Source organism: Oryctolagus cuniculus, chromosome 10 (genome assembly GCF_964237555.1).
Source record: "Oryctolagus cuniculus chromosome 10, mOryCun1.1, whole genome shotgun sequence".
Classification (NCBI taxonomy): Eukaryota; Metazoa; Chordata; class Mammalia; order Lagomorpha; family Leporidae; genus Oryctolagus; species Oryctolagus cuniculus.
In genome coordinates this window covers 29147600-29173811 of record NC_091441.1, presented here as the reverse complement: position 1 = coordinate 29173811, position 26212 = coordinate 29147600, and the positions used below count along the sequence as shown (strand labels likewise).

General features: G+C 58.1%; 1 protein-coding gene and 1 long non-coding RNA gene across 13 annotated transcripts in view; one reads left to right on the top strand and one right to left on the bottom strand.

Moving 5' to 3' along the window:
* CTIF (cap binding complex dependent translation initiation factor) overlaps window positions 1–26212 on the top strand; it is a 301086-nt gene that overhangs the window by 121322 nt on the left and 153552 nt on the right. For all 9 annotated transcript variants that reach the window (XM_017344168.3, XM_017344167.3, XM_051851238.2 and 6 more), the window contains 3 exons: window positions 1133–1206; window positions 2061–2165; window positions 7724–7799. In XM_017344168.3, the coding sequence (XP_017199657.2) occupies window positions 1133–1206; window positions 2061–2165; window positions 7724–7799 (255 nt within the window). The remainder of the gene's footprint in view (window positions 1–1132; window positions 1207–2060; window positions 2166–7723; window positions 7800–26212) is intronic.
* On the bottom strand, window positions 19212–24670 carry LOC138844024 (uncharacterized). 4 transcript variants are annotated; one of them, XR_011379336.1, is made up of 4 exons: window positions 24126–24670; window positions 22364–23845; window positions 20172–20299; window positions 19212–19439 (listed from the first exon to the last, which is right to left on the bottom strand). It is a non-coding gene; the product is annotated as an uncharacterized lncRNA (long non-coding RNA). The 4 variants fall into 4 exon arrangements; XR_011379335.1 differs by having other exon boundaries at window positions 19212–20299; XR_011379334.1 differs by having other exon boundaries at window positions 19212–23845.

Here is a 26212-nt window from a genome sequence, read left to right as displayed (position 1 = left end):
GTCTCCTGTGTGGGTGGCAGAGACCCGACTACTTAAGCCATCACTGCTGCCTCCTGGGTTCTGTGTTGTAGGAAGCTGAGGGGCCATGGCTGGCCATGCCCTGGGCATGCTCCAGGCACACCTAGAGCCACAGGAGCCACAGCAGGGAGTTAAACCCAGGCACTCAGATCTGAGACGACGGCGGCCCAGTGTTGCTGTGAAAGACTGTGTTGCAATATGATGTTCATAATAATACTAAATCTTCGTGTTTTTCATAGTTATTATTGCACAAGTGGAGTTTTCCAGACCATGCACCTTCTGTTATACCACTGGTGATGGATTGGGTACAGTACAGGTTTGGTAATCCAGCTGTCTTCTGTTGGCCAAGACGACAAAGAGATCTGTAAAAATGCAAAGTAACGCCACCCTGTTTAATATGTTTGTTCTTGAAGATTTTATTCATAGTTTTTAAAAAAAGTGTGTTGATAGAAGCCAGCCTGTGGGGGTGTGGGGGTGCAGAGGGCATTGGGAGTGAAGCTGCAAAGTTGGAGCATCTGTCAGGGAGTTCATTGGCCGAGGGCAAAGCAACCCAATCCCAGAAGCTGCTCTGAGCGGAGACTTTCCTGTCTGTGCATGTCATATGGATCCCACAGGAGACTCTAGAGGGTGAAGACAGGAGCAAGTTGGCCTAGTGAGACACTTCATCGCAGGTGTAGACTTGGTCCACAGGGGTTCCACAGGGAGTGTGGTTAATTCCAAAAGAGGTCAGCTCTATATGGACCCTCCTGTGTGCCTGGCTCTATCCAGTGGAGAGCAGCCACTGCCATCTGGCTGGTAGTTCATCTGCAGGTTGTATGCAGCCCCCGCTGGGTGTGGAAACTGAGGGGGCAGCCATGGGCTAGGAGTAGAGGGACGTGGGCGTGGCTGAACCTGGAGCACACCTGAGCTTGTCCTGGGCAAGGCGGGAGCCGCCAGCAGCATCCTCCTGATTCTTGGCAGCGCACTGACCAGCTCACTGAGCCGCCTCCTCCCCGCCCAAGGTGACGGCCAAGGAGGCCAGGGTGGAGCTCGTGCCCCGGGAGGCCTTGTGCCCGCTTGTCCAGTGTGTCCCGGGCAGGCAGTGATATCTGCCCTTCCACCCCATGTCTTCCAGAACGGCAGCAAAGACAACTCTTTGGACATGCTGGGCACCGACATCTGGGCCGCCAACACCTTCGACTCCTTCAGGTAACTCCCTGCCCCTTTCTCCGCGAGGGTGGCTCCTGCTCTGAGAGCTCAGCGGGGCTCAGCTCTGGTGGGAACAGGCACAGGAAGAAGAGAGACAGCAGGGGTGGTGGTGGTGGTGGTGGGTGAGATGGGAGGGTGGGACGTGGAGAGAGAGGAGGGGGAAAAGAGACAAAGGGAGGGGAGAGGGGGAAACCGAGGAGCCGAAGGGGCACAGAGAGTGGCACCTTTGGATGGGGGCAGCTGTGGCCGCAGGCCCCTGCCCCTCCCACTGCGGGTTTGCCAGGGGTCCCTGCAGAGTCTAGGGAAAGCATTGCCGTGGTTCTGATGCTAGAAGCTTCCTGATGGTTTTCAGGCTTTGGCCACTGTTCCTCCAGTCCAGGGATGCTGGCCCTGAAGGGTTTTCCTGGAGCTCCTGCCGGATTGTCCGTCACACCATGGGGCCATGGGTGGCTGTGCTCTGGGCGTGCTCCAGGCACACCTGCAGGACCGGTCTCCTAGGACTGGAACCTCTGGGAGCCCTGCTCCCCACTCACTGGCCTTCCCTACCGTGGGGGTGCCTGGTGGCCCCAAGGAGCTGCTCTCAGGGGCTGTGGATTGTGGTGGTGGCCACCTCTGTCTCTACAGCCTCAGCCGCGGGTCAGACAGTCCTCTTGAGGCTGGGGGGCGGGCCGCGGGCCCACCTGGGTGTCTCTAAGCCTTTCCCTGAGGCAGGGCTGAGATGCAAGGGCCTGACACTCCAGCTCTGCTCTGAGTGGGAAGCCCAGCCCAGCCCCTGCCCATGTCCTGGGGATGCCTACCTGGGCTCTGGGCTCCTCCCTCCCGACCTCATGCGTCTCGCCTCCCTCGCCCTCTAGTGGCGCCACCTGGGACCTGCAGCCCGAAAAGCTGGACTTCACGCAGTTCCACCGGAAGCTCCGACACGCGCCTAAGCAGCCGGTGCCACACATCGACCGTGAAGGGTAAGGGGCACCGGGGGCTCCTACGCATGGGTGGGATGGGTGTGGGGGCGGCTCTGTCTGAATAGGCGCCGTTGCCTTGCTGCCTTGGGAACACAGGTGCCTATCATCCTGGGATTCTGTCCCTGTGTGGTCCTGGCTCATTGGCCTCTCTCGGGGTCCCTCCATCCTTGACATGTCCCCTCCTGCCCACCCACCGTGGCCTTTTTTGTTTGTAATACAGTCCAGTGGGCCTCCAACTTTCCATATCAGAGTCCCTCGGGGACTCGTAGCAACTCCGATGGCTGGCCCACCCTGGGCTGATAAAGCGGCTGCATCCTTGGGTGCCACTGCCTCTGGTCTGCCGGCTCACTCAACCTGCTTGTTTCACCCTCTCTTGGCTTCATGCACCAGGGTTGCCTTTCCTTTTTATTTATTTATTGGCTACATGCACACACACACACACACACAGAGAGAGAGGGAGAGCGAGAGAGAGAGCGAGAGAGAGAGATCTCCCATCCGTGGTTTACCACCCACTTCCCCAAATCCCTGCAGCAGGTGGGACTGGGCCTGTCCAAAGCTGGAACCAGGGAACTCAGTCCGGGTCCCCCACATGGGTGTTAGGGACCCAACCACTTGAGCCATGGCCTGCGGCCTCCCAGGTGCACAGCAGCAGGAAGCTGGGAGCGGGAGCAGGACCGGGACTCTGGTGTGGGCTATGCGTGTCTCAAGCAGTGTCTAAGCGCTGGGCCAATGCCTGCCCCCAGCTTCCCTTTGACAGTGCGGTGTTAGGGCCCGACTGTCCTCAGGGCAGGAAAGTGACTCCAGGCAGACCCAGGAGCATGGAACAAGTGATTCCTTCTTTTATGTTTTAGAATAACTTTTATTGAGGTAACAGTCACGTAACATAAAATTATCCACTTCCTAGGTTGCGGGTACAGTGGCTTCTGAGGCACTCACTGTGGTGCACTGGTCACCTGTCTAGGACCAAAGCACTTCCATACCCACCTAGCAGTGGTTCCCCGACCCTGGCAGCCTCCAGTCTACTTCTTTCTTTTTTAAAGATTTTATTTATTTATTTGAGAGAGAGGAAGTGACAGAGAGAGATGTCTTCCATCTGCTGGTTCATCCCCAAATGGCCACAATGGCCACAGCTGTGCCAATCTGAAGCCAGGAGCCAGGAGCTTCTTCCAGGCCTCCCACACAGTTGCAGGGACCCAAGCACTTAGGCCATGGTCCACTGCTTTCCTAGGCCACCAGCAGGGAGCTGGGGCGGAAGTGGAGCATCCGGGACTCGAACTGGTACTCACATGGGATGCCGGCACCACAGGTGGAGGCTCAGCCTACTTCGCCACAGCACCGGCCCTGCTTTTTATCATCATCTGGTTAGCTTCCACTTGTCTTCCCAGTGCTCCCTGCCCACGTCTGTCTCCCAGGCACTGCAGATCTGAGCAAGCTCCCTTCATCAGGCCCTGTCCCGCATGCCCCCTGTCCTCTGACTGTCCCAGAAGTCACTCCTCCTCCTGGTCTCCCCACTGTGCAGTGAGCAACAGCCCGGGGAAACAGGTGGTCTCCTCCCCACTCTGGAAACGAGAGACAAAGTCGGCTGCCCGAGTAGCAGAGCCGTGGTTGAAGGCCAGACCTTCTGACGCCATCTCCTGCCCAGCTCACCGCAAAGGTGTCCTAACCCCCTTGAGATTTTATGCAAAAGTACGTGCATGTGTACACATGTGTGATTCTGTGTGTGTGCGCACATGTGTGATTGTGTGTGTACACATGTGTATTTTTCTGGGGAGGGCCCATCACTTGCCTCAGACTCTCCCGGGGAACCCTCATGTCTCCCCACACCTCCTCTTTTTGTCATCCTGCCTGCTGTGGGCTCTGTTTTCCTCTGAGTGGAGAGGGCGAGTGGCCTTGAGTGTGGACGTTTCCTGTTAGAAGGAGACAGAGTGAGGGAGAGATGGCTCAAGGCTCCCCAGACCCTGCCTCATGCCATCCTCCCCCCTCGGCCTGCCCAGCCACTCATTCAACACAGGGAGGTCATGTACCCACCAAGCTGCTGATGCACTGGGCTGGGCCCCTGCACCTCTGTGCAGATGAAGTTCAGGATGTGTCCCACCTGCCCTGATGTAGGAGCCGGAAGTCCCGCCATGGAGTGGGAGGGGTCTCGGTTTGCCCAAGACAGTGTGGCCAGCTGTTTGTGCCAGGAGGAAAGTGCACGCGCACAGTAGAAAATGTCTGTCTGTAGGAACAACTGTTCAGTCTACTGGGAAGAGGAGACGGGAACTCACTCGTGATTAGACTGCGCAGCAAAGAGTGGCTAAGCCGTGTGGTACAGATGTTTAGACAGGTGCGCGGTAGTGTCAGTGCACAAGGGGTTAAAGAAGAGCACCTTGAGGGGATGAACCGTCTAGGAAACGTTTCTGGGGAGACGCGGCATTTGCCTGACAACTCTCCCGTGTCCCCTGGGAACATCCAGTCGGTGAAACCAGTGCAGGAAGCTGAGGTCTGGGGACTCCAGGTGTCAGCACTGCCTTGTAGACTGCAGGTATCCAGTGGGGGATGAGTGTTGGAGTCGAGCTTTCTGCAAGAACTGAAGCAGTGCACACAAATTAATTTTTTAAGATTTATTTATTTATTTGAAAGAGTTAGGAGAGACTTATCTTCCATCTACTGGTTCACTCCCTCGATGGGCACAATGGCCAGGGCTGAGCTTTTAAGTGGATGCTAGCAGCCCAAACACTTGGGCCATCTTCTGCTGCCTTTCCCAGGCCATTAGTAGGGAGCTGGATGGGAAGTGGAACAGCCGGGCCTCGAACCAGTGCCCATATGGGATGCCATTGTTGTAGGCAGCAGCTTAACTCCCTACGCCACAATGCTCCCACCCACCCCCACTTTTAAGAATAATTAATTTTGTAACAGGTGCTATTAACAATAGCCACAAGGGCCCATCCAGGGGGTGGGAAGAGTCCCTTATGCTAAGGGAAGGGCTTGTCGTCTGACCCCAGAGGACCTGGCCACCCCTGTTCATAAGCTACCAGCATGAATCCCTCAGCCGGGGGAGGAAGGCACCTCTTCTACCTGGAGGGTCCCTGGGAATCCCCTGAGAATGCCCGTGGACACGTGGCTCTCCAGCCCAGTCCCATCATTGCCTGGGCTCCTGGGGAGTCTGGGTACAGTGTTCTGTGCTCACCGAGTAGCTCAGCCAGGAACTGCGTCCCCTGAGTCTTGCACACGGGGGATACTGCTCCCTGTATCCAGCCACAGCAGTAGCTCTCAGGAGCGGGATACCACCGGTTGCCAACGTTTGCAGGAAGGGCCAGAAATCAGAGCAGGCTGTTGCCTTGGAAACCATGTTGGTAGTGGTAACTCGGGTGTTCCAGCCACCTCTGCCCTGCACACCTGCAGTCCCCCCAGGAGTTCTGAGCCCTCTCGGGGTACCACCCGCAGCCCCCCTCCAGGGGCGATAATGAAGGGCTGTGCCCGGAGCTGCTGTGCAGGTGCCAGTGGGCTGGGAGCCTGGTGCACACTGCGGACCCCAGGGTGTGTTGGAGCCACAGCGGGATGTGCAGAGGGAAAGCCCCCAGGCCCTAGGGTCCCATGACCATGGCACATGCAGAGCACACGTGGCTACAGCAGGTGCTGCCTCCCCAGGCTGGCCCATCGCTGCCGGGCAGATGGATTGGTTCAGAGATGCTTGGAGGATCCAGGCCTCATCTTCAGCCTCATCTCCACCTCCTCATCTTGAGCCCAGCGTATCGGGGTGGCTGGCTGGGGATGCTTTTCCTCTTTCCCCTCATGTCTGATTATACCTCTCCCCCAACCCCATCCGGCTCTACCTGCCCAAACCTGACTGCCCCAAGTGTCACCTCTCCAGCTGCATCTGCCCTTGGCCCTGGCCCCAGTCCTGCCATGCTGAGCGCTGGCCTTGCTCCTTGCACCACACTGGCTCCCTGCCCCTGCCCCTTGCCTATGCTGCTCCTTCGCCTGGGCTGTTCTTCCAGATTCTCTGCCCTTGGCCGGTTCACCTTGTACCTGCCCTCCACTCAAGCAGTCCTCAGTGCCCCTGCATGGGCTGCTGCCACGCTGTCTCACCCAGCCAGGGCATGGGCTGCGGTGTGCTGGGGAGGCGGGGGTGGGGTGCTGATTTTCTCCCTAGTCCCCTGCTGTTTTCACCTGGGTGCCGGCCCTTGCCCGGAGCCTGGCAGAGCACTGGGTGAATGAAGATGGGTGACTGGGTCCCGGCAGCCATGCCCCGTTCTGCACTCAATTTTGCTGCAAGAGATTTCTCTTTGGGTTCCAGGGTGTCCCTGGTTTCATGACGCTTAGCTCATGCTGCCCCCTAGTGGTGGTCCAGGCTCATGGTTCTGCTGGATGAAGCTAACATTTTTCTAAGTGCTCTGCGCTGTCGTGAGGGCGGTGAACCGCTTCTGATTTATTTTTGTTGACAGGAACAAATACAGAAGAGATGCTTGGAAAATATTTTTTAAATGAACGTATTACTCTGAACTTGGAGAGTCACATTAACACTGTAGTGGAAAATGCAGCCCCAGTCCAGTGGGTGGCCCTCCCACCCCTCAGCCCATGCCACTTCTGGTCACCCTAAGCAGTAATGTTCCAAATGCTTGCATTAGCTCAGACTCTCCAGAACCACAACCCGGAGAGGTAGGAACCACGGTCATCCTCTCTTCACCAGGGGCGAAAACCACGGGACCCAGAGGTGGAGTCAGGTGCATGAGTGGGCGGGGCTGCAGAATCTAGGCTCTTGACCAGCGCCTTGCCGCTGCCCGGCCCCGGCAGCCACAGCAGCAGCAGGAGTGCTGGCCAGATACTGATTTTATTTCCTTTTCTAACTTTATCCCACTATTAGTGCACTTACCGTGGATATTACATGCATTGTACTGTGAATGTATTTACATGCATTTTCTATATACCTGTGTGTGTGTAGATGTGTATATCTATATACTGTATGCTGGGCACATCGAGTCATTAACTGCTTGAACCCTCCAGTCACCCTGTGCTGCCAGGCCCTCTTGGGAACATCTTACAGACGAGGAAGCTGAGGTTTGATGCCTTGTATAGGCTGTGCAGTCAGTAAGGCGTGCAGCCGTGCAGCTGGGGTGCAAGCCCTGGCGGTCTGACGCCTGCACCCACATGCGTCAGTGTGCAGAGGAAACAGACCTTGGGTCAGTGAGCTGGGGCTGAGGGCACGCCCACCCACAGAGGACGCGAGGTCAGCCACGAGGTGTGGACTGGCCCGAAGCCAAGCCAAATCCCCGGGGCTTCCTGCCGGCCCCTGCCGGCCTTGAGAGTGTTGCTTGGCCTCTGTCTTCATTGGTCCTCCCTTTGGGGTGGGGGGGCTTTCACAGGAGCTGTGAGGGGCTTAAGGACATTCATGCACGTGGAGCTCAGGTTCTTGGCCTGTGAGGATCGGCTCCCTTCAGCTGTGTTAGGGGAGGGGCCCCCATCTCAGGGCTGTCTCCTCCGCCTGGGACGGCTCAGGGGCCAGGCATCTGCTGACTGCCCCCTCTCCCGCTTGCCAGGCCGGGACCCCTCCCAATGCTGTTCTGTTCTCTGTGCAGGTGTGGAAAAGGGAAGCTGGCGGATGGGGATGGCATCAACCTGAATGACATCGAGAAGGTCCTCCCGGCCTGGCAGGTAGGTGGGGGCGCGATGCCCTAGCACCCGCCGCCATGGGGGCCTGCAGGGCGGGTACCAGCATCCCGGCTGCTCTCGGTGCTGCCGTGGCCTCCTGGAGCCCCGCCACGCACTGGTGACCGAGCAGACGTGGCAGTTCTGCCCCTTGACCAGAAGCGCCTGCAGGCGAGGTCTCCGTGGCGTGTGCAGGGGCACCGGCGGGGCGTCTCGTGTCCAGTGTGGTCAGGGCTGTCAGGGTCTGTGGGCAGACCCAGGCGTCTGCAGGGCGGAGCTGAGCTGAAAGGCTTGGCATTGAGCAGGCTGGGCTCCAGGATTCCCGGAGGATTCACTCCGCAAGGACAGTGAGGCCAGGACTCCGGGTGCGGGCAGCGCTGGACTGCGGGGAGAAGCACCAGGAACCCGGCTGCTCGCGGGGATGGCGCTGGGCTCCGGCGGGCCCCTCTGAAGGGGCTGAGCCCACCTGGGGCCTGCCGCCCGCCCCAGCACGCCCCTCTCCCTGCACCTCTCTCACTGTTCCGCCTGCATCCACTCCGGCTTCCCAGCGTCTTTCCCACGCCGCTCCTCTGTGTATGCCTTGGGCCTGTCAGTGGGAGACAACAGGCTGGTTAGAACCCCAGCAGTGGGGTCGCGAGGTGCCCTGTGCTGCTCCTGCTTGATTTACGGGGTTCCTCGCATCTGGAGGCCTATGGGATCGTCGGTGTGGGAACTGCTCAGCCGGTATTCGCTGCCCTGGGGTCCCTGTTGGGGGTGTGCTATGCCTCTGTGTGTTTTCCAAGGCTCACAGCGGGTGTGCTTGGCTTTGAAAGTCGTTCGTTTCAGATCGCTTCTGTTGCTGCGTCTTCAAGTCCTCACACCTTTCCTTGCCACGAGCATCCTGTTAGTGCCAGCCAGTCCACTTTTCATTTCCGATACTTATTCACCCCTCGAAGTTTGGGGTGGGAGTGTGTGTGTGTGTGTGTGTGTGTGTACCTCTGCTTCTTGCACTTTCTTCTATCTTCTCGAGCACACAGAACCTATTTCTAACAGTTTTACAATGTCCCTTTCTGCTAATTCTGTCATCCGTGTCATTGGGGTTCGTTTTGTTAGCTGATTTTTCTGTCATTAGGTGGGTCGTATTTTTCGTTGCAGGCTTGGTAACTTTATATTAGATGCCAGCTGTTAGGAACCTTACCTTGTTGGGGGCCATGGTCTGTCCCCTCTTCTTGTCCCACCGTATCATTTCACAAGTGAGGCCCGTGGTGCTCACAGGGACAGGACAAACCCAGCCCCACCCCCACCCTGCCCCATGGCTTCCTCACCTGGCCAAGGCGCAGGGCCAGTTCCCTGCCCCAGGGCCTCCCTGTAAGTTGCCCCCAGGATGAATAGTGAGAGGGGGGCTGGCTGCGTGAGCGGGCAGTGGCTCACAGAGGCCATGTGCGGTGTGTCCTTTATGGGAAGGGCCTGGACCAGGGCTGACGGTCTGAAGGCTCTGCAGGTGACTGCTGGCCACGCCCCCTGAGTCCTACCCAGGAATGGTGGTGGTCCCAGGCAGCACGGGAATTCCAACTAGCAGTGCGAGTTGAAGGCCTCAGTCCAGGCGCACAGCTTAGCCGGCCCTTGGGTGTTTGCACTGCACATGGCTGCCCTCCTGACAAGCCCTCAGACTTCGTGATCCCAAAACACAGGTCTCGGCACAGAGCTGAGGTCCTGTTGGCACGTGCCGGGGAGCGTGGCGGGCTGAGGCTCACCGACTGCAGGCCCCTGCCACTCACTGTCCTCCAGCCCAGCTCTGCTCACTGCTGTCTCTGGGGCTGGGACACATCGCAGTTGTACGGGGTTGTCTGATACAGCAGAGCACGTTTGGCGTTACTCAACTCCTGGAGTTGGATTTTTTTAAAGATTTATTTATTTATTTATTTGAAAGGCAAAGTTCTATAGAGGCACAGAGAGAGTGGTATTCCATCTACTGGTTCACTCCCCAGATGGCCGCGACAGCCGGAGCTGGGCCAATCGGAAGCCAAGAGCCAGGAGCCTACCTTAGGTCTCCCACTCAGGTGCAGGGACCCAAGGACTTGGGACGTCCTCCAGTGCCTTCCCAGGCCATAGCAGAGAGCTGGATCGGAAGTGGAGCAGCTGAGACTTGAACTTGTGCCCATAAGGGATGTCGGCACTGCAGGCGGTGGCTTTACCCTTTACGCCACAGCGCCGCACCCACCCCCACCCCCCACCCCCCACCCAATGTTTGTCGCTGGGAAGGAGCACTGTGAGGATCACCCAGAGTGCCTCCCACATCCAAATTCAGGCCCTGAGACCCTGCACACCCCATCACCTGGGGGAAGCGCAGCCCTGGCCTGGGGGCCTGCAGCCCTCCCGTGGGGGTTCTGGGCCTGTGCAGATGTGCGTGGGCTTCCGTGGGGCTTCCACAGGCAGAAGTCAGTGTTCCTTTATGTTTAATTAATTACTTTTATTTGGAAGGCAGAGAGACAGAAACAGATGCACACACACAGAGTTCCCATCTGCTGCCTTATTCCGCAGATGTCTACAGCAGCCAGGGCTGGGCCAGGCTGAGCCAGGATCTCCATCCAGTCTCCCATGTGGGAGGCAGGAACCCAACTACGTGAGCCGTCACCGCGGCCTCCCAGGGTCTGCATCAGCAGGAACCTGGCGTTGGGAGTAGCACCAGGACTTGAACCCAGGCCTTAGGTGGAGGCAGGCGTCCTTAACCGCCGAGCCACACCTCTGCCACCAATGCCCTGGAGGATAGGATGAGATAGGGGTGGAGGGGCCGGCTTGAGTTCGCTGCCCAGCTGTTCCTCTGGAGCCCAGGAGAAGAGAGCTGTTAAAAGTCCTGCCGTAGGGACCCAGGCCAGCTCCGGGCCCTTTGTTCCCTGTTCAGACTCCTTGGCAGAGAGGATGCTTTGTGACTGGACTTGCCTGGGGGTCAGATGCCCACCTGGGTGCCTGTCAAGAGCTGCCCCTACCCCGCCCCAGCCAAAGCCGAGGACCTGATCCCCGATGATACCGCTGGATGTATTCCCCAGTGGGCTGTGAACTGGGGGTGGATCTCCATGTGTCACCTCAGGGAGCCCCATTTCTAGGGCTGCTGGGCTCGGGCCTTCAGAGCTGCTCCAGAACTTGGGGCACAGGGCAGATAGCGGGTACCCACGTTCAGGGATCACACTGGTGTCTCTGTGCACCCCAGCTGCCAGGAATGGTCCTCTTCCCACAACGGGCATTTAGCTGCTATAAGGGCTGACACTGGAGCTTTTCCCAATGCACTCCTCGCCTCCACGGTGGCTGGCCAGAAAAGAGCAGGTGAGCCTGGACGGGTGGAAGCCACACAGAACACATGCAGCAGCTGCAGGTGCGTGGGGGCTGGCCCTGCTCCCCAAGGGCTCTGATAGGGGCGGGCAGCAGGAGGCACTGAGCACAGTGACATGAGGTCAGGTCCCGTGTGGTTCCAGGTGGTGAAGTTACACGGCAAGACAAGCTGAGCATAGACTGGGATCCAGGGGCGCCCCCTCCCATGCCATCATGGCGCTGGCATCCGCCTGCCTTTTTGGAGTCTCTGTCATGAACCATGGGCGAGTGGAGGGGTTGGCCAGCCATCTTGTTGGCTGTGGCGTGGACGTTGCAGCCTCAGTGTCTGAAATCCCAGTTGGAAGGTGCAGGGTCAGGATAGAGGGCGCTGTGGCTGTTCCAGGACTGATGGCTGCATGGCAGTCAGCTCCCACTAGGTGGCACCCACGTGCCATTCTGCAGGCTCCACAGTCCTGTTGGCCGTGAGCCGTCCCCTGGTCCCCAGTAGGTAAAGAGGTCTTTGCTGACTCCTCACCAGTGCTCTCCAAGATGATCTCCCTCAAGCTCAGGCCCTTCTCCCCCACAACCAAGGAGAGGGTGAAGGGGAGGCCACACACCGATGTAAGGAGTCCCTGCTGTGCAAGGGCCTGGCATTCCCCAGAGAGCCCCCATCCCTGGGAACCCACGGCCCAGGCGGATGGCTGCCCATGGGGTGAGGCGTGCCAGCCGCAATCCCCACACCCCCGGCTTCACTGACCTGCGGGAAGACACCCATGGCATGGGGCTTGGCAGCTAAGGAGTGCCGGCTTCCTCCCTTGCAAGGACAGGGGCTGGCACGGTGTGATTCCAGCCAGGGTCCACCTGACTGAGCTCACAGTGAAGGCAGAGGAATACCGCAGAAGGAGGTCCGGCCTGCCCTTGCACTGCCTCCCTCCCCTCTCCCACTACAGCCACTCCCCGCCCCCAGCCGCAACTGCTCCAGCCTGAGGTGGGGTGATGCGGTCACCTAGCGTCTGAGTGGTGTTCCACGGGCGTCTCGTCCCCCAACTCCCCACACATCCCCAGGTAACCCTGGGAGTCCCTGGAGCGCCAGGGCACAGGGGGCCTAGCGCCCTGCAGGAAGCTATGTCCCCACTCCACACGGCTTCTGTTTGTCTTTTAAGATTTATTTATTTTGGAAGAGAGTTAGAGAGAGGGAGAGACAGAGATATTCCATCCACTGGTTCACTCCCCACATGTACACAATTGCTGGGTCTGGGCCAGGCTGAAGCCAGGAGCTTCATCTGGGTCTCCCACGTGGGTGCAGGGGCCCAAGCACTTGGGCCATCTTCTGCTGCTTTTCTAGGCCATCAGCAGGGGCTGGTTTGGAAGTGGAGCATCCAGGACTTGAACCAGTGCCTGAATGGGATGCCAGCACCACAGACAGCTTAACCTACTGTACTACAGCGCCAGCCCCTCCATAGAGCTTTTGTGCCTTGCACAGAGCTCAGGTGAAAGGCATCGTTTGCTGTGAATTCTCCAGTGTCTGGCCCAAAGCTTTCTATTGGGGCGTATTTTGATCATTTTCCTATAGATAAACATTGCGTCCGCCGTCTTCGTCTGATAATGGGAACAACATAGCTGACTTCTCTTCTTGCCTTCCTGTTAGAAAATTTGGAGAGTTCATTCTGTGACTTTTGGCAATGAGTTATTAGCTCACTGTTGCCCGGTGCAGTCCAGTCCTGACCTCCAAGCTGGCGCAGAGCTGAGCAGGGGTCACCTGTGAGCCCATCCTGGCAACTGTAGCAGGCAGGGCGCCGCCAAACGACACATCGAGGTCACGTGGGGTTTCTCCCAAAGCACTCCCTGCAGAAGGTCCCGGAAGACCCACCTCTTTCCCCTGTCCAGGATTAAAACCGGTGTCAGGTACGGGAGCTGCCTTGGTCCTCCAGCAGGGGGCACTGCTGCTGTGCGGGAACAGGGATGGTGGCTGGGGTTGAAGTCGCAAGTGGAGCCGCTGCAGCCCGGTTCCCAGCCCTGCAGACTGGAAGGAGTGACTCTGTCGCTCCCTGGAGCCGTGTCAGCTCTGTTGCCAAGTCTCGAGGAAGCTCTCAGGATATGCTAACTCACAGGCCTGGATCTATTAAAATATCCTGACGTGCCAAGGCAGAGAGTCAGGTAAAGATGGAACCTCCCCTTGCACCCACGGGGGTGTGGCCTGGGTTCGTTGAGTCCATCCGTGTTGGTCAGGCCCCTTAAGGAGAATTCAGCAGTGAGCATCGTGCGCCGACAGTAGCCGGCATTCACCGAGGGCCCTCCGGGCTGCAGGGACGGGGGCAACGGCTGCGTTTCCTCCTCTGGCCCTGGCTTTGCCTCCCTGGTGCACTGTCCTGAGCCCTGATTGGGCAGGCGGCCCCTTCTCAGGCCACCCCACTGTCCCTGCCCTCTCCGCTTCACTTTCCACTGTCTCCTCCCCATGCGTTGCGTCACACCTGTGCTGGGCTTGTGTCCGGATTCTCCCAGCTGAGTGTAACTCCTCCGTGGACACACTCGGGGACCCCTGATTGGACTTGCACCCTGCTCCCTGGTCTAGAACGTGTGCCTGCGTCACAGGACCCGACGTGCATCCAGCTCTGTCTGAGCGCCCATTGTGCAGATCAGAGGACTGAAATCAAATGCACACAGCTTTTTTTTTTTTTTTTTTTTTTGACAAGCAGAGTGGACAGTGAGAGAGAGAGAGACAGAGAGGAAGATCTTCCTTTGCCGTTGGTTCACCCTCCAATGGCCACCACGGCCGGCGCGCTGCGCTGATCCGAAGCCAGGAGCCAGGTACTTCTCCTGGTCTCCCATGGGGTGCAGGGCCCAAGCACTTGGGCCATCCTCCACTGCACTCCCGGGCCACAGCAGAGAGCTGGCCTGGAAGAGGGGCAACTGGGACAGAATCCGGCACCCCGACCAGGACTAGAACCCGGTGTGCTGGCGCCGCAGGCAGAGGATTAGCCTATTGAGCCGTGGCGCCGGCCACACACAGCTTCTAAACGGAGAGTGGGGATAAGAGCGGGGCAGTCTGCGCGGAGGGCAGAGACGGAGAGCAAGTTTGGGGTGAATGCCGTTTCCGTAATGAGAGCAGGAAAATAGGGAGCATGTTTTCACTCTGCTGCTAAAGGCCATAAACAGGCCAGGGGCAGAGAGAGAGCCCTTGGAAGGAGGGTCTTTATTCTGGTGAGACAGGTCTCAAGTGGCACTCCCTGACCCAGGACCCCACCTGGGAGGACCCCTGTGTAGCCACCTCCCCCACCGAGAACTTCCTCCCTCAGGACAAAAATAGGTGCCCCCCCCCCCCCAGGAGCTCGGCAGTCCCTAGCTTCCTGTCTGAAGCCTCCAGGTAGCAGGGCCCACTGGGAGCAGGCGACGTGCTCCTGGAGACGAGCCTATTTTTATTCCTGCCGCCTGTGAGTCCTTTGTATAGCGACGGTTATTCTGGGGTGAAGACGTTAGTTGGTGACCACCGGGGAGGTTCCTTGGGAAGAGGCACCCGGCCCAGTCTGGATGGGATCCCCCACCGGTCTCTTTCTCCTGCCACTTCCATGGCAGGGGGCGGGGGGGAGGGCAGGAGCAGGAAGCCAGGACTAGTGGGAGCAGGCATGGGGCTGGCTCCACCATGTCCAGGATACCGTGTGACAGCCTCACAGACCCAGGACACGGCTGCGGCCTTAGGCACCGGCGAACTACAGTGTAGAGTGTAAGCCGCCCCTCGGCCTGTTCTTACACGAGGTTTTATTGGCACATAGCCACACCCGTCGCTTTGTTCACCATCTAGGGCTGCATTTGTGCCACAGCAGCAGAGTGGAGTGGATGCAGCGTGGACCTTTTCACCTGCAAAGCTTGGAATATTTATGGTCTGGCCCTTTAAGAGCAAGTTTTGCCGAGCTTTCGTTTTATATCCAGCTTATAAAGAGAAGTCTGAAAGTTAAGACAGGTGGCAGCAACCCTGGAGGTCGCGCACTGGAGCCATAAGAGAACATAGAGCTCATCCACAAGCGTGCTCTGGGGCTTCCATGTCCCCGGCCGTCAAGGTGGGCTCGTTCACCCGCTCGCATTCCATGGCAAAGGTGTGCTGGGTGCGGCTCAGAGGCTAAGCCAGGCCGGAGGAGGACAGAGACCTCACAGAGGACATGTGGCCTCCGGATGAGGCACAGGTGTCGCTGGAAACCACAGAACAGTGAGCTTGCCAGGCAGGCCCTCCTCGTGGGCTTTGGGGTCAGATTCTGTAGAGTTTCTCCAGCCCTGGCTGAGGCAGAGCCACAAGAGTGACATTGGCCGGCCTGCCGCTGACCTTCGGCCAAGAGAAGCCCGTCTGGGAGCCCTTCCCACTCGCCCTTCTCCCCAGCCCGGCGCCTGAACCGTCCCCCTCTGCTGTGGCCCTGTTCACGTGGCACCTCCTCCTCGAAGCCGTCTGGAGCCATCAAGCCTCGTCAGCCCCCAGAGGCCTCTTGGATCTCTGAGAGACGCGACTGGAGGCCAGTTTTGAGGTTCTCAGCATTTCCTGCTTCCCCTTGGGTTCGTGCTTCCTGGAGGAGGCCGACCTTGAGCTGGGCCTTGGGGGATGGCCAAGGAGGCGGAGCCGTGGAGGGGGAAGAGCAGTCTAGCGTGAAGGGCTGGGGAGCTGAGTGAGCCGTGGCTCAGGAGAAACAGGGGCTGGCACCAGCCGGAGGTGGCCTGGAGGCCAGCATGGGACAGGGAGCCCTGGGGCACATCTGGCCCCTGGGAGGCCAGACTGAAGACTGCCACCTTCCAGGCAAAGGCTGGGCCACGACATCCACAGGGATGAAGAGCTTGGTTGTGGCCCACCGTGCTGCGAGCAGGCCCTGTCTGCAGACCCTCAGAGGCAGGCCCACCCTCCCGCACACCCCCAACCCCAGCACCACAGCAGTTCCTGCCTGGGAGAGACCCCCCCACCCCAACCACTCAGGGAGAGTGGGGTCACCTGGCCTACAGCTTTGGGCCTGGTGACTCCGTGCTGACTTGGGCCTGCCCCAGGTAAACAAGGTGCACCCTGCTGCAGGACCTCCCCTTGCTTGTCCCCTGCCAGGGGCCGAGAGCATGGGGGAGCACGGGGGCGGCGGGGGGGGGCGGTGTTGCCGAGGTGTGAAGCCTTGGGGAGCCTTTGTCAGCCTGTGTGCCGGTCTCGTCGCCTTCACCTTCCTGGCAGCCGCGGGGCCGGGGGCGGAGAAACCGGTTATTTTCATTTGCCCCAGCTTCTGTCACTGGGAGCCGCGGCTGGGGAGGGGGTGGGGGCGGACGGGGCTACGTGCGCTCCCGCAGGCCTTTGTGAATGGACCCTGGCTCCCAGGCCGCCCCTCCGCGGGCAGCCCCCCCAGGCTGCGCCGACTCTCGCTGGCTCCACGCCGGTTTTCTAGCATCGCAGCGGCCAGGCCGGAGGAAGCTTTCTTCTGGCCCAAGAACAATACCAGGGTCATTGTAGGGACCTCCCTCCTACACCCTCTTCCTTCCATTGTGAGCTGCTGCACAATCCCAGGCCTCTGGGCCGTGCACAGCCGGTGGGGGTGGGGATGGGGCCAGGAGAGGTGAGCAATGTGTGCAACACCTCCAGTCGCCTGCCTTCACGTCCCAGGCTGTGCCTGGGTTCTGGAGGTAGCAGGTGGCCAGACAGACCGAGCAGTCCCTGTCTTTGCAAGGGGCTGCTACTGGCGTAAGGCCCCTGACTGGATGGAACCACTCTTCCTCTGCCCGCATTGACTCAGAGCATGCAAAAGACCTAGAACTTCTGCCTGCTGCCCCATTATGCGGACAAAGAAACTGAGACCCAGAAAGATAACAGAATATACCAAACTTCTTATTGCCCTCGTGAAAAATTCTGCACTGAGTCTTGGGGCCTGTGGGAAACCCCAGGTTATTCTTTTTTTTTTTTTTTTTTTTTTTTTACAGGCAGAGTGGACAGTGAGAGAGAGAGACAGAGAGAAAGGTCTTCCTTTTGCCGTTGGTTCATCCTCCAATGGCCGCCGCAGCCGGCGCGCTGTGGCCGGCGCACCGCGCTGATCCGATGGCAGGAGCCAGGTGCTTCTCCTGGTCTCCCATGGGGTGCAGGGCCCAAGCACTTGGGCCATCCTCCACTGCACTCCCTGGCCACAGCAGAGAGCTGGCCTGGAAGAGGGGCAACCGGGACAGAATCCGGCGCCCCGACCGGGACTAGAACCCGGGGTGCCGGCGCCGCAAGACGGAAGATTAGCCTAGTGAGCCGCAGCGCTTGTCCCCCAGGTTATTCTTTATCCCCGGCACCTGCTGGCTTCCAGCCTTCTCTCCTGGGAAGCCTCAGCCTGTCTGTGGTCCAGCCTGGGGTCATTAGCAAAGCTCTTGATCCCACGGCACTGCTCCCCCACCTCAAATGCCTTTCCCACTTTTCCTGCCTGACCACCAAATACCTACCTGTTCTTTAAAAAAAGAAACTGTTTCATTTATTTTGATTTTATTTGAAAGGCAGAAAGAGATCTTCCATCCATGGATTCACTCCCCAAATACCCACAACAGCTCAGGCTGGGCCAGGCCGAAGCCAGGAGCATAGAACTCCCATCAGGGTCTCCCACGTCGGTGATAGGGACCCACAATCCTGAGCCATCATCTGCTACCTCCCAGGGTTAGACTAGGAAGCCGGATCGGAAGCAGACCAGACTCTACCGGGACTAGAGCCGGGCTCTCCGATATGGGAGGTGGGGGCCCCAAGCAGCAGCTTGGTCACTGTACCACGCGCCTGCTCCTGCACCCCGTCCGTCAGGGGCACTGCTTGAAGGTCACGTTCCCTGGGACGTCAGAGCCTTTCCTGACGTCACACTTCCCCCACGTCCATCCACCTGGGGCCTGCAGCCCTCACCGCTTACCCAAGGCACGGCTGCCCCTCCACAGCACACACACCAGGTCCTGGAGCCGAAGAGCTGCCTGCTTGATCCCCGAAGCTCTGACAATAGGCCTGCAGCGTGAGGCCCCTAGAACAGCAGCTCCAGTGTCACCTGGGAACCTGCTAGGAATGCACATGTAGGGGGCCCTCCTGCCTAAGTCCTAAGGAGCAGGTGCCCAGTGAGTGTCTGCATTCTAAGGGGGCCTCCTCGTCACTGGACTGCCTGCCACATCTCAGTGAGCTGCTGCCATCCCCTCACCCTGTCGCCTCGCGCCTCCTGCTGAGATTGTTGGTTGTCTTGCTTTGCTCAAGGGAAGGATGAAGCATCCTGCCTTATTTGACATCCGGGACATAGATTTGCAAAGGGTGGAGTGACTCAGGACCTGCAGTCCCCCAGGTCACCACTGGCCATGCCCTGGCTGGGCTCTTGCAGGTTAGGGTACCTTCATGCCATTCCTAGGTAGCTCGCGAAGCCCTCGGTTTCCAGGCGGTCAAAGCCACCGAGTGGTGGAGGTGGCTTTTTAGATGGAGTAAGCCCTGGCGCGACCACTGGGGACCTGCCCTCCGGGTGTCGATCAAGGGAGTTTGTCCCTGAGCTCCGAGCCTCTGTCTGCGCCAGGCAGTGACCCTGAAGCAGGCTGGCTGGCGGGCGGAAGCTGACCTGGGAATAAAACCGCAGACCACAGATGCAGCCTCCTGTCCACAGGGGGGGTGATCACAAGCTGGTACGCGGCAGACCGTAAATAATAACAGCAGTTCAGTTGCAGGCTGAGGCAGACACGATGAAAATGCGAAATTTCATGGTCGTGCCCGGAAAGCAGCTCTGGCCTTGCCCGCTGGGGCCTGGCACAGTCCCTGTCAGAGCAGGGGCTTGAGGGCAGGGCAGCTGTTTCCTGCGGTCTGTGCTAAAGGACAAAGGCCCAGCTCACTCTCGCACGGGTCCTAAGCCTCGAGGAGGTGCTGCTGGTGATGGTTTGGTTCCTGGCGTCAGCATGACGTAGCTCTTGGCTGCTGGTTTCCTGGAGAGAGTATGACTCTGCCTCCCAGAGGTCCACCAGCGTGGCTGGGGTCTAGGGCAAGGTCAGAGGTGGCCTCACCTGCTGCTGGGACGAGAGCAGCACCATGCAGGTGCCAGCTCTCAGGACTCCTGGTCCAGCTCTCCAGAGCTCTGCTGGGTGGCCGCTGTGGACCACCGCGTTTCTAACACAGATGTCTACCCTGTAAGATTCCCAACATCCACGTTTCTTTTTTTTAAAGATTTATTTATTTAATTGAAAGTCAGAGTTACACAGAGAGAGGAAAGTCAGAGAGAGAGAGGTCTTCCATCTGCTGGTTCACTCCCCAATTGACTGCAACGGCCGGAGCTGCGCTGATCCAAAGCCAGGAGCTTCTTCCGGGTCTCTCACACAGGCGCAGGGGCCCAAGGACTTGGGCCATCTTCTACTGCTTTCCCAGACCATAGTAGAGAGCTGGATCGGAAGAGGAGCAGCCAGGACTCGAACCGGCTCCCATATGGGATGCCAGTGCTTCAGGCTAGGGCATTAACCTGCTGCACCACAGCACCGGCCCCAGCCGATGTTCATGTCTCTAACACAGATGTCCACCTTCTAAGATTCCCGATATCCAGTTACGTTCTCGCACCGCTTTTTCAAATGGTGCCTGCTTCCTCGCGGTAGTGGGTGAGAACTTTGCTCCCTGTCGCCCTCTGTCCAGTCTGTATTTGCTCTCCTGCGTTGCTTAACAACGGGGACGTGACCGAGAAACACAGGCATCATTGGGCATTTTCAGCGTGCGACATCAGAGTGCACGTATGCCAGCCTGGGTGGTGGAGCCTACCCCACACCTAAGCTCCGTGGGACAGCCACTGCCCTGGCACGCCCTGCAGTAGACAGAAAGGTCGTTACATGTCATGTGACTTTATATCAAATTTCAGATAAATTCTGGCTCTGTTGCTTTGTTCCTGAATCCTTTCTTTTGAAAAAATGACACATAGAACTCTTGCATGCCCCTCGTCTGATTCTGTGTCACCCTTTCTGTACACTGCTTTCGTGTTCTCTGACATTTTCTGAGTATTTTCTCAATGGCTGGAGGAGTGAGCTGCAGACATGATGCCACGTCAGTGCGTTTTCCTAAAAGCACAGGGTTATTCTCTTAATTCACATCGATAGAGTGCTATTACAAAATCTGGAAACCTCACTTACCTTTTTCCAGCTGTCCCACTAATGTCTGTGGCAGCTAAAGGAAAAGCTGGTGTTTTTTCAGGTTTGGAACCTACTACAAGATCTCACTTTGCTTCTGGTTGTCACGTCTCTCCTTCGTCTTTGCTGACCTTGGCGTTTTAAAAAGAAAGAGCCAATTATTTCGTAGAATGTTCATCCATCGATTTGGGTTTTTACAATGATTAACTAAATTTCTCTGAAATGCAGAGACAGAGACCAACAGACAGACAGATCTCCTACCCAAAGGTTCACCCCTTAAATGCCCCACAACATCCAGGGTTGGACCAGGCTCAATTCGGAGCTCCCCATGGGTGGCGGGGACCCCAGCACCTGTGCCCTCACCTGATGCCTCCCTGGGTGAGCATCAGTAGGAAGCAGAGCCAGGACTGGCACCCTGGCACTTCCATTTGGAATGCAGGCAACCCAGGTAGCATTTTGGCCTCTATATCCAATGCCAACCCCCAACCTGGATTTATCCAATGCATCTCATGACCACATTTAGGTGTGTTTGGAAGCAGTACCACAGAGGCAGTGCTGCGTGCTCAGTACATGTGTCGGGAGCCACGCTACCTTGGTGAAATAAGTTGACCATCCGGTTAAGGCAGCAGCATCCTCCCCACTATGGAGTTACTGTTTCTTCTCGTTATAACTAACAGTATCTTACAAGGAGAGATGTGAGACCCTGTACATACGCAGTTTCCGGGAACACCTTCACTGCACGTGTTCCCATTCCCCAAGGGCACTTGCTGAGGCATCCCTGGCTTTCTCAAGCTGCTGCCCTGTAGGGAAGACCTCTCCCTTCACACTGTGGATCTGTGTGCCTTTTATCTGTTGCTTATTTTGGCTCACAGATCTTTATTTAAGAGTTCTAATTCACTACTGATTTCCTTTATTCTGGTGCTCAAATTGTCCCGGATTTCACCCATGGGAGCCCCTTCAAACTGGCGTCTGTGTATTTCTGAGATGTCTCCGTTATTCTCTGAGCGCTGTCTACTCTGGGGCATGAAAAGCAAGTGCACACGTACCCACCCCAGCTGTACCAGCCAGGTCAAGGGCAGGCTGAGTCATGCGAGGACCCCCGGCCCACTGGAAAGTCTCTGCTTGGACTCAGACATTTCAGAGCACACGTGAGAGCCGCCAGGGCAGAGTGCTGTGCGACGCATGGACAAGGCTGTATTGTCCTCACCGCTTACGGTTCCAGCCACGCCACTCCTGGCCTTGACCTTGACCCTTCCCCTGGGGAAGACCCTTCCTCAGCAAGCCTCCAGGGTCTGGGGAGCAGGGCTCATGTTGGCATGGCAGCTGCATGGTTGGAGTCCAGAAAGTTGCAGAACCTTAGGGTAGTCACCAATGGGCCGAGTGACCGTGGAGGCCAACTGTGTGCATGGGGGGCATGGCAGCCCCTAAAACCTGCCCCCAAAAGCCTGCTGGGCCTCTCTCTGGCCACCTGAGCTTATCCCCTTTGGCCTCACTGAGGAACGGGACCCCCCCCACCACCACGACCGCCTCATCTGAAATACAAACTGTCCCTGCCTTCTGCCAACTCACACTTCAGTAGTCATCAACACTTTCTGCAGGTCCCGAGTCCCATCTGTGTGCGACTCCTGGTAGCCTTCCTCCTCCCGCTCATTTCTGGAAGGGTTTAAATAAGCAAGTGCACCCTCCAGGGCAGACAGGGCCGATTTCCCAGTGTCCGCTCTGCCCTTGAGATAAGAGGGTGGCAGCCTGAGAGCTAACGGTGGCTGACAGACAGCCGGTCTGCGTGTGGCTCTGTCACCTGCCCCTTGTCTCCAGAAGGCACAGCCCCGAAGGGCAAGGACTGCAGGCACGCCCTCATTACCCACAAGTGCTGTTTCCCGCTGGGCACCGGCAAGGCTGTGTCCTGTTGGCATGTGGTGGGTTACCTTAGGCCCCGATGTATCGGGTCACACTGGGGGTGCTGGGGTGGAGCTGGAGGAAGGGAGATGCCGGGAATGGGCTCCTAGGCCACCCCCGGAGGCCCCTGGGAATTTGGCTACTTCGCACCCAGGGCGAGGAGCAGGCAGCACTGGGGGTGGAGCAGGGAGGTATGGCTTCTTGAAGACCAGCCCTGATGGTCTAAACTGCCACAGACCTGTCGTGTGCAGCAAGAAAACAGAGGCCCCGATGGGGAACTGCCGCGCGCAGGGCCACACCTCTAAGTCAGCTACAGATGCAGGACCCAGGGCCCCCAGGTTGCTGCTATTCCCCGTATCCTGCAGTTTTCCTTCCCCACAAACCCCAGCGATGGGCCACAGGACAGCTGGTTAATAATTCATTGTAGAATGGCCCAGGGATTCGCATCCAGGAGGTGTCTCTGAAAAGGCTTCATTGCTGAAGTGTCAGCACGTAAAATGCTCTGTGGAAAGGAAATGAGAGAAAAGAGAGAAGGAAAGGAAATGACAGAGCTGCCCCTCCGGCTCGGTGCACCCCACCCTCCTCGGGGCCAGAGCTGCAAGGCCACAGGAGCTGCTGACAGCAGCCCTGATACCCAGCCAGGGGCTCCCAGGGCCTGCCGCTCAGCCCTGCCATGTCCAGAGCCCCGGACGGGGGAGGCCACATAGACGCGGTCAGCACGGGGGGCTTCGGAGCACCACGGAGCGGGAGGGGGTTCCTGCGGTGGCACCTGGGCACTGCTCTCGGCCAGCTGGGCCTTATCTGACCCTTGGTCTCTCTTCTGCGTGCTTTGCTGTCTGAGGGGCCTGGTGATTCTTGCTTAGCCCCTAATTTAGGCGTCTAGGAAAGTGTGTGGTAGCTGGCCCAGCCCTGCCAGTCGCCGACTTGGTGACTTTGTGCAATTAGGAGGAGGTGCCACTGGCCTGATGTCCTTAGCAGCTCAGCCTGAACCATCACAGAAACAGCTCCCACCTACCCAAAGACAGAGGGGGTGCAAAGCCAGGGGGAGCCTTGTTTCAAATACCTGCATTCCTAACTCGTCTTCTAGAAGGCCAGACTTTTTGAAAAAACAAATATTGATTTATTTATTTGGAAAGCAGAGTGATAGAGAAGGAGAGACAGAGAGAGAGAGAGAGAGAGAGAGAGAGAGAGAGAGTGTGAGCTTCCATTCACTGGTTCACTCCCCAGATGGCTGCAACGGCTGAGGCTGAGCCAGGCCGAAGCCAGGAGACAGAACCTCCATGCAGGTCTCCCACATGAGTGACAGGGACCCACGTACTTGGGCGTCTTCTGCTGCTTTCCCAGGCACAGAGAACCTTGAGCCGAGAGCTGGATCAGCAGCAGAGACTCAAACAAGCGCTCTGATGTGGGATGCCAGCGTCCCAAGTGGCAGTTTAACTTGCTGTGCTACAGTGCCAGCCCCAAAGGCCAGACTTGGAGCTTACAACATTTCTAGCTAAAGAGAGCCCTGCCTTGGAGAAAGCATCTGTGAGCCAAGAAGACGAGGAGCCCTGCTCCGGATCTGCAGGAGGAAGGGGTCACGAGGTCACAGAATGACACTCCCGAGAGAGCGCGTGCAGCTCCCCTCATTTTACAGTCGGCAGAAATCTCTGAGCGCGGGGCTTCTGCTCTCACCAGGCCCAAGGAGAGGAGCTGATTTCCTGAGGCTGTCGTGAGTCAGAGCTCGCTGGGCACAGGAGGAGACGGCGGCCATCCAGCAGAGGCTGAGCACGAGCGCGGTTCTGCAGGGAAGAAGAGCCGCTGACAGATCCTGCAGGTTCTTCAGCGCACCTCATCCACCTGCTCCCGCCCACGTCATCCGCCCAGCAGGTGGATCCTTTTTATGGAAACAGAACTCAGACTTGACATGCGGGCAGTTGTCTGCCACGCACCTTAAGGCATTCATTACAAAGACCTGCAGCAGAGTTGACCCTGAGGACCTTCCCAGCCATGGTCAGGGGCTGCCCAAGTGAGGGCCAGTGGTCCCTCCCCCTCACTGCCCACACATGCATGCTCACGCACAGTATCCCCCGAGAAAGCCAAGTGTTTTCCGTGCGTGCTGAGAATGCTGGGAACGGCTCACTCTGGTTCCTTTGGCTCCGGGGCTGCTGGCTGCTCCGTGCCCTCTGGATCCTTATTGTGCTTCAAAGTGTACCCTCAGGTCAAAGCACAAACATTCGCTTGGCAAGCAAAGAGAAGATGTTCCTTTCGGCGGCCCTTCCTGGCGGCACCGAGAGAGACACTGTTCCAGCAGGCTGGCGCGTGGTGTGGTCAAGGAAACGCACGCCCCGCCCCCCCCTTCCCGAGGGCCTCTGAGGACACCCGGAGGGCAGATATTTCGCAGCCCCTGGAGAGGCAGACCTCATGGGCTGAAGCCACAGCAGCAGGCAAGCAGAGCCCACGGAGCTGGGGCGGCTTAGACAGATAGTGCGGGGACCCCAGGGATTAATGCGAGGCGTCCACAGTTAGTGTCGGTCCTTCCATCAGCACCGTGGGAAACCACAGCCCCTCCGCGAAGCTGACGATTGGCGGCTGCTCCCCGCCCCACCCTTGCTGTCCTTGGGATCGGCTCCCGCGTTCCCTACGCAGTGCCTGTGTCGCGCCACACACAGTTACACCAGAAAGCCCTGCCCAGTGGGGGCCAGGCACAGGGCATGTTTAATGCCCCCTGAGCAGATCTGAGGTGTCGAGACCCTCTGCCCTGAGGAGTTAAGGATGCGTCCATCCCCCACTTGGTAAGGGACTTCTGAGCGCTTGGCCAGGACATGCTCCAAACTTATATAACTTTTGTCTTGAAATTACTGGCACCTGGCCTTGAGTGATGCTCATTCGTCCTGTTTCCCCACTGTTGGAACACTGGCTTCCTTCAGAGCAGGCCTGGGTCTTTGCATGGTGACCCCCCCCCACCCCCACCCCCGCTGTACTGCACCAAAACCCTCCAGCCCCTACTGTTCACAGACTCTCCTCCTTCCACCCCCTGCTGCCCTCCTGATCCTGCGCCAGCCCTCCTTGTCTTGGGACTCCTGTGGTCACCTCCTAACCAGTCTAACTAGTCTGCCCGGTGTTTGCTTAGTGTCCCCTAAGCCGATCCCCCAACACCACCTCTGCAGAGTCGACAAAGTGTGCAGATCTCAGCCATTTGCCGAGCTTGCTCTAGACTGCCCTTGCCTGCCTGGGAGCCCGCGTCTCCCCATCTTGCACCCTCTGTAACAATCACACTGGCCTCCTGCGGGGATGGGTCAGGCTCCCCCACCCCACCCCGTCTTCACTCTGGGACTGGCTGCGGTGTGTAGAGGAGGCATAGTTAGCGTGCTCACAACAGCCCTGCCCTCCCCGCAACACACACGAGACCAAAAGGGCCATCTCGAGGCTTCAGGACGTAGGATCCAGCCCAGCTCGGCCCCTTCCTCTGGGTGACCTGGGCTCTGTGTTTTCACTCTCCGTGTCCTCACTTCCAGGATGGGGATAATAAAATCTGCCACCCAAAGCCAGCATCTCAGAGTTGGCGGGAGAAGCAAGATGATGACTGAGAGGGGCTTTGAAAGCTGTAAGGCGCTAGTGCAGCCTAAGGGCTTCCACGCGGGCGTGAGCCACACTGGCGCCCCCGCAGCCCCCTGTGAACCACTGGCCGCGTTGCGCACGTGCTTGCAAGCAGGCCAGGCCCGTCGGTGGCGACACTGGCTTCTTCCCTGGGTATTTTTATAAAGGGAATCGAGTGAAGGAAATGTCTGGGAATAGACAATCTTCCTAAACGCCCCCAAAATAACCTCGGTGGAAACAATTGTGGTAACGTCCATTCTGCTGTTATTGTTTCAGTCTACTGCAATATGGGAAAATCTCCCGGCATTTCCAGCTCAACTGGGAATCAACTTGACTTCCAGAGGCCTGGAGACAAAGAGCCTGTGCTCCAGGGCTGCCCTGGGTGTTCATGGCCGTTGGCGCCCGGGGACAATCCCAGAGTTTGAATGCAGCTGGCTCTTCCTCCTCTCCTTCCCCTTTGCGGGAGGCCTTTGAACAAACGCACTTCAAAAAGTTTACGGACAGCGGAATTAAAAGTTACGTTTTCTTGGGTGTAAAACATGGCTGAAAGCTGAGCGTGGTTTTCTCAT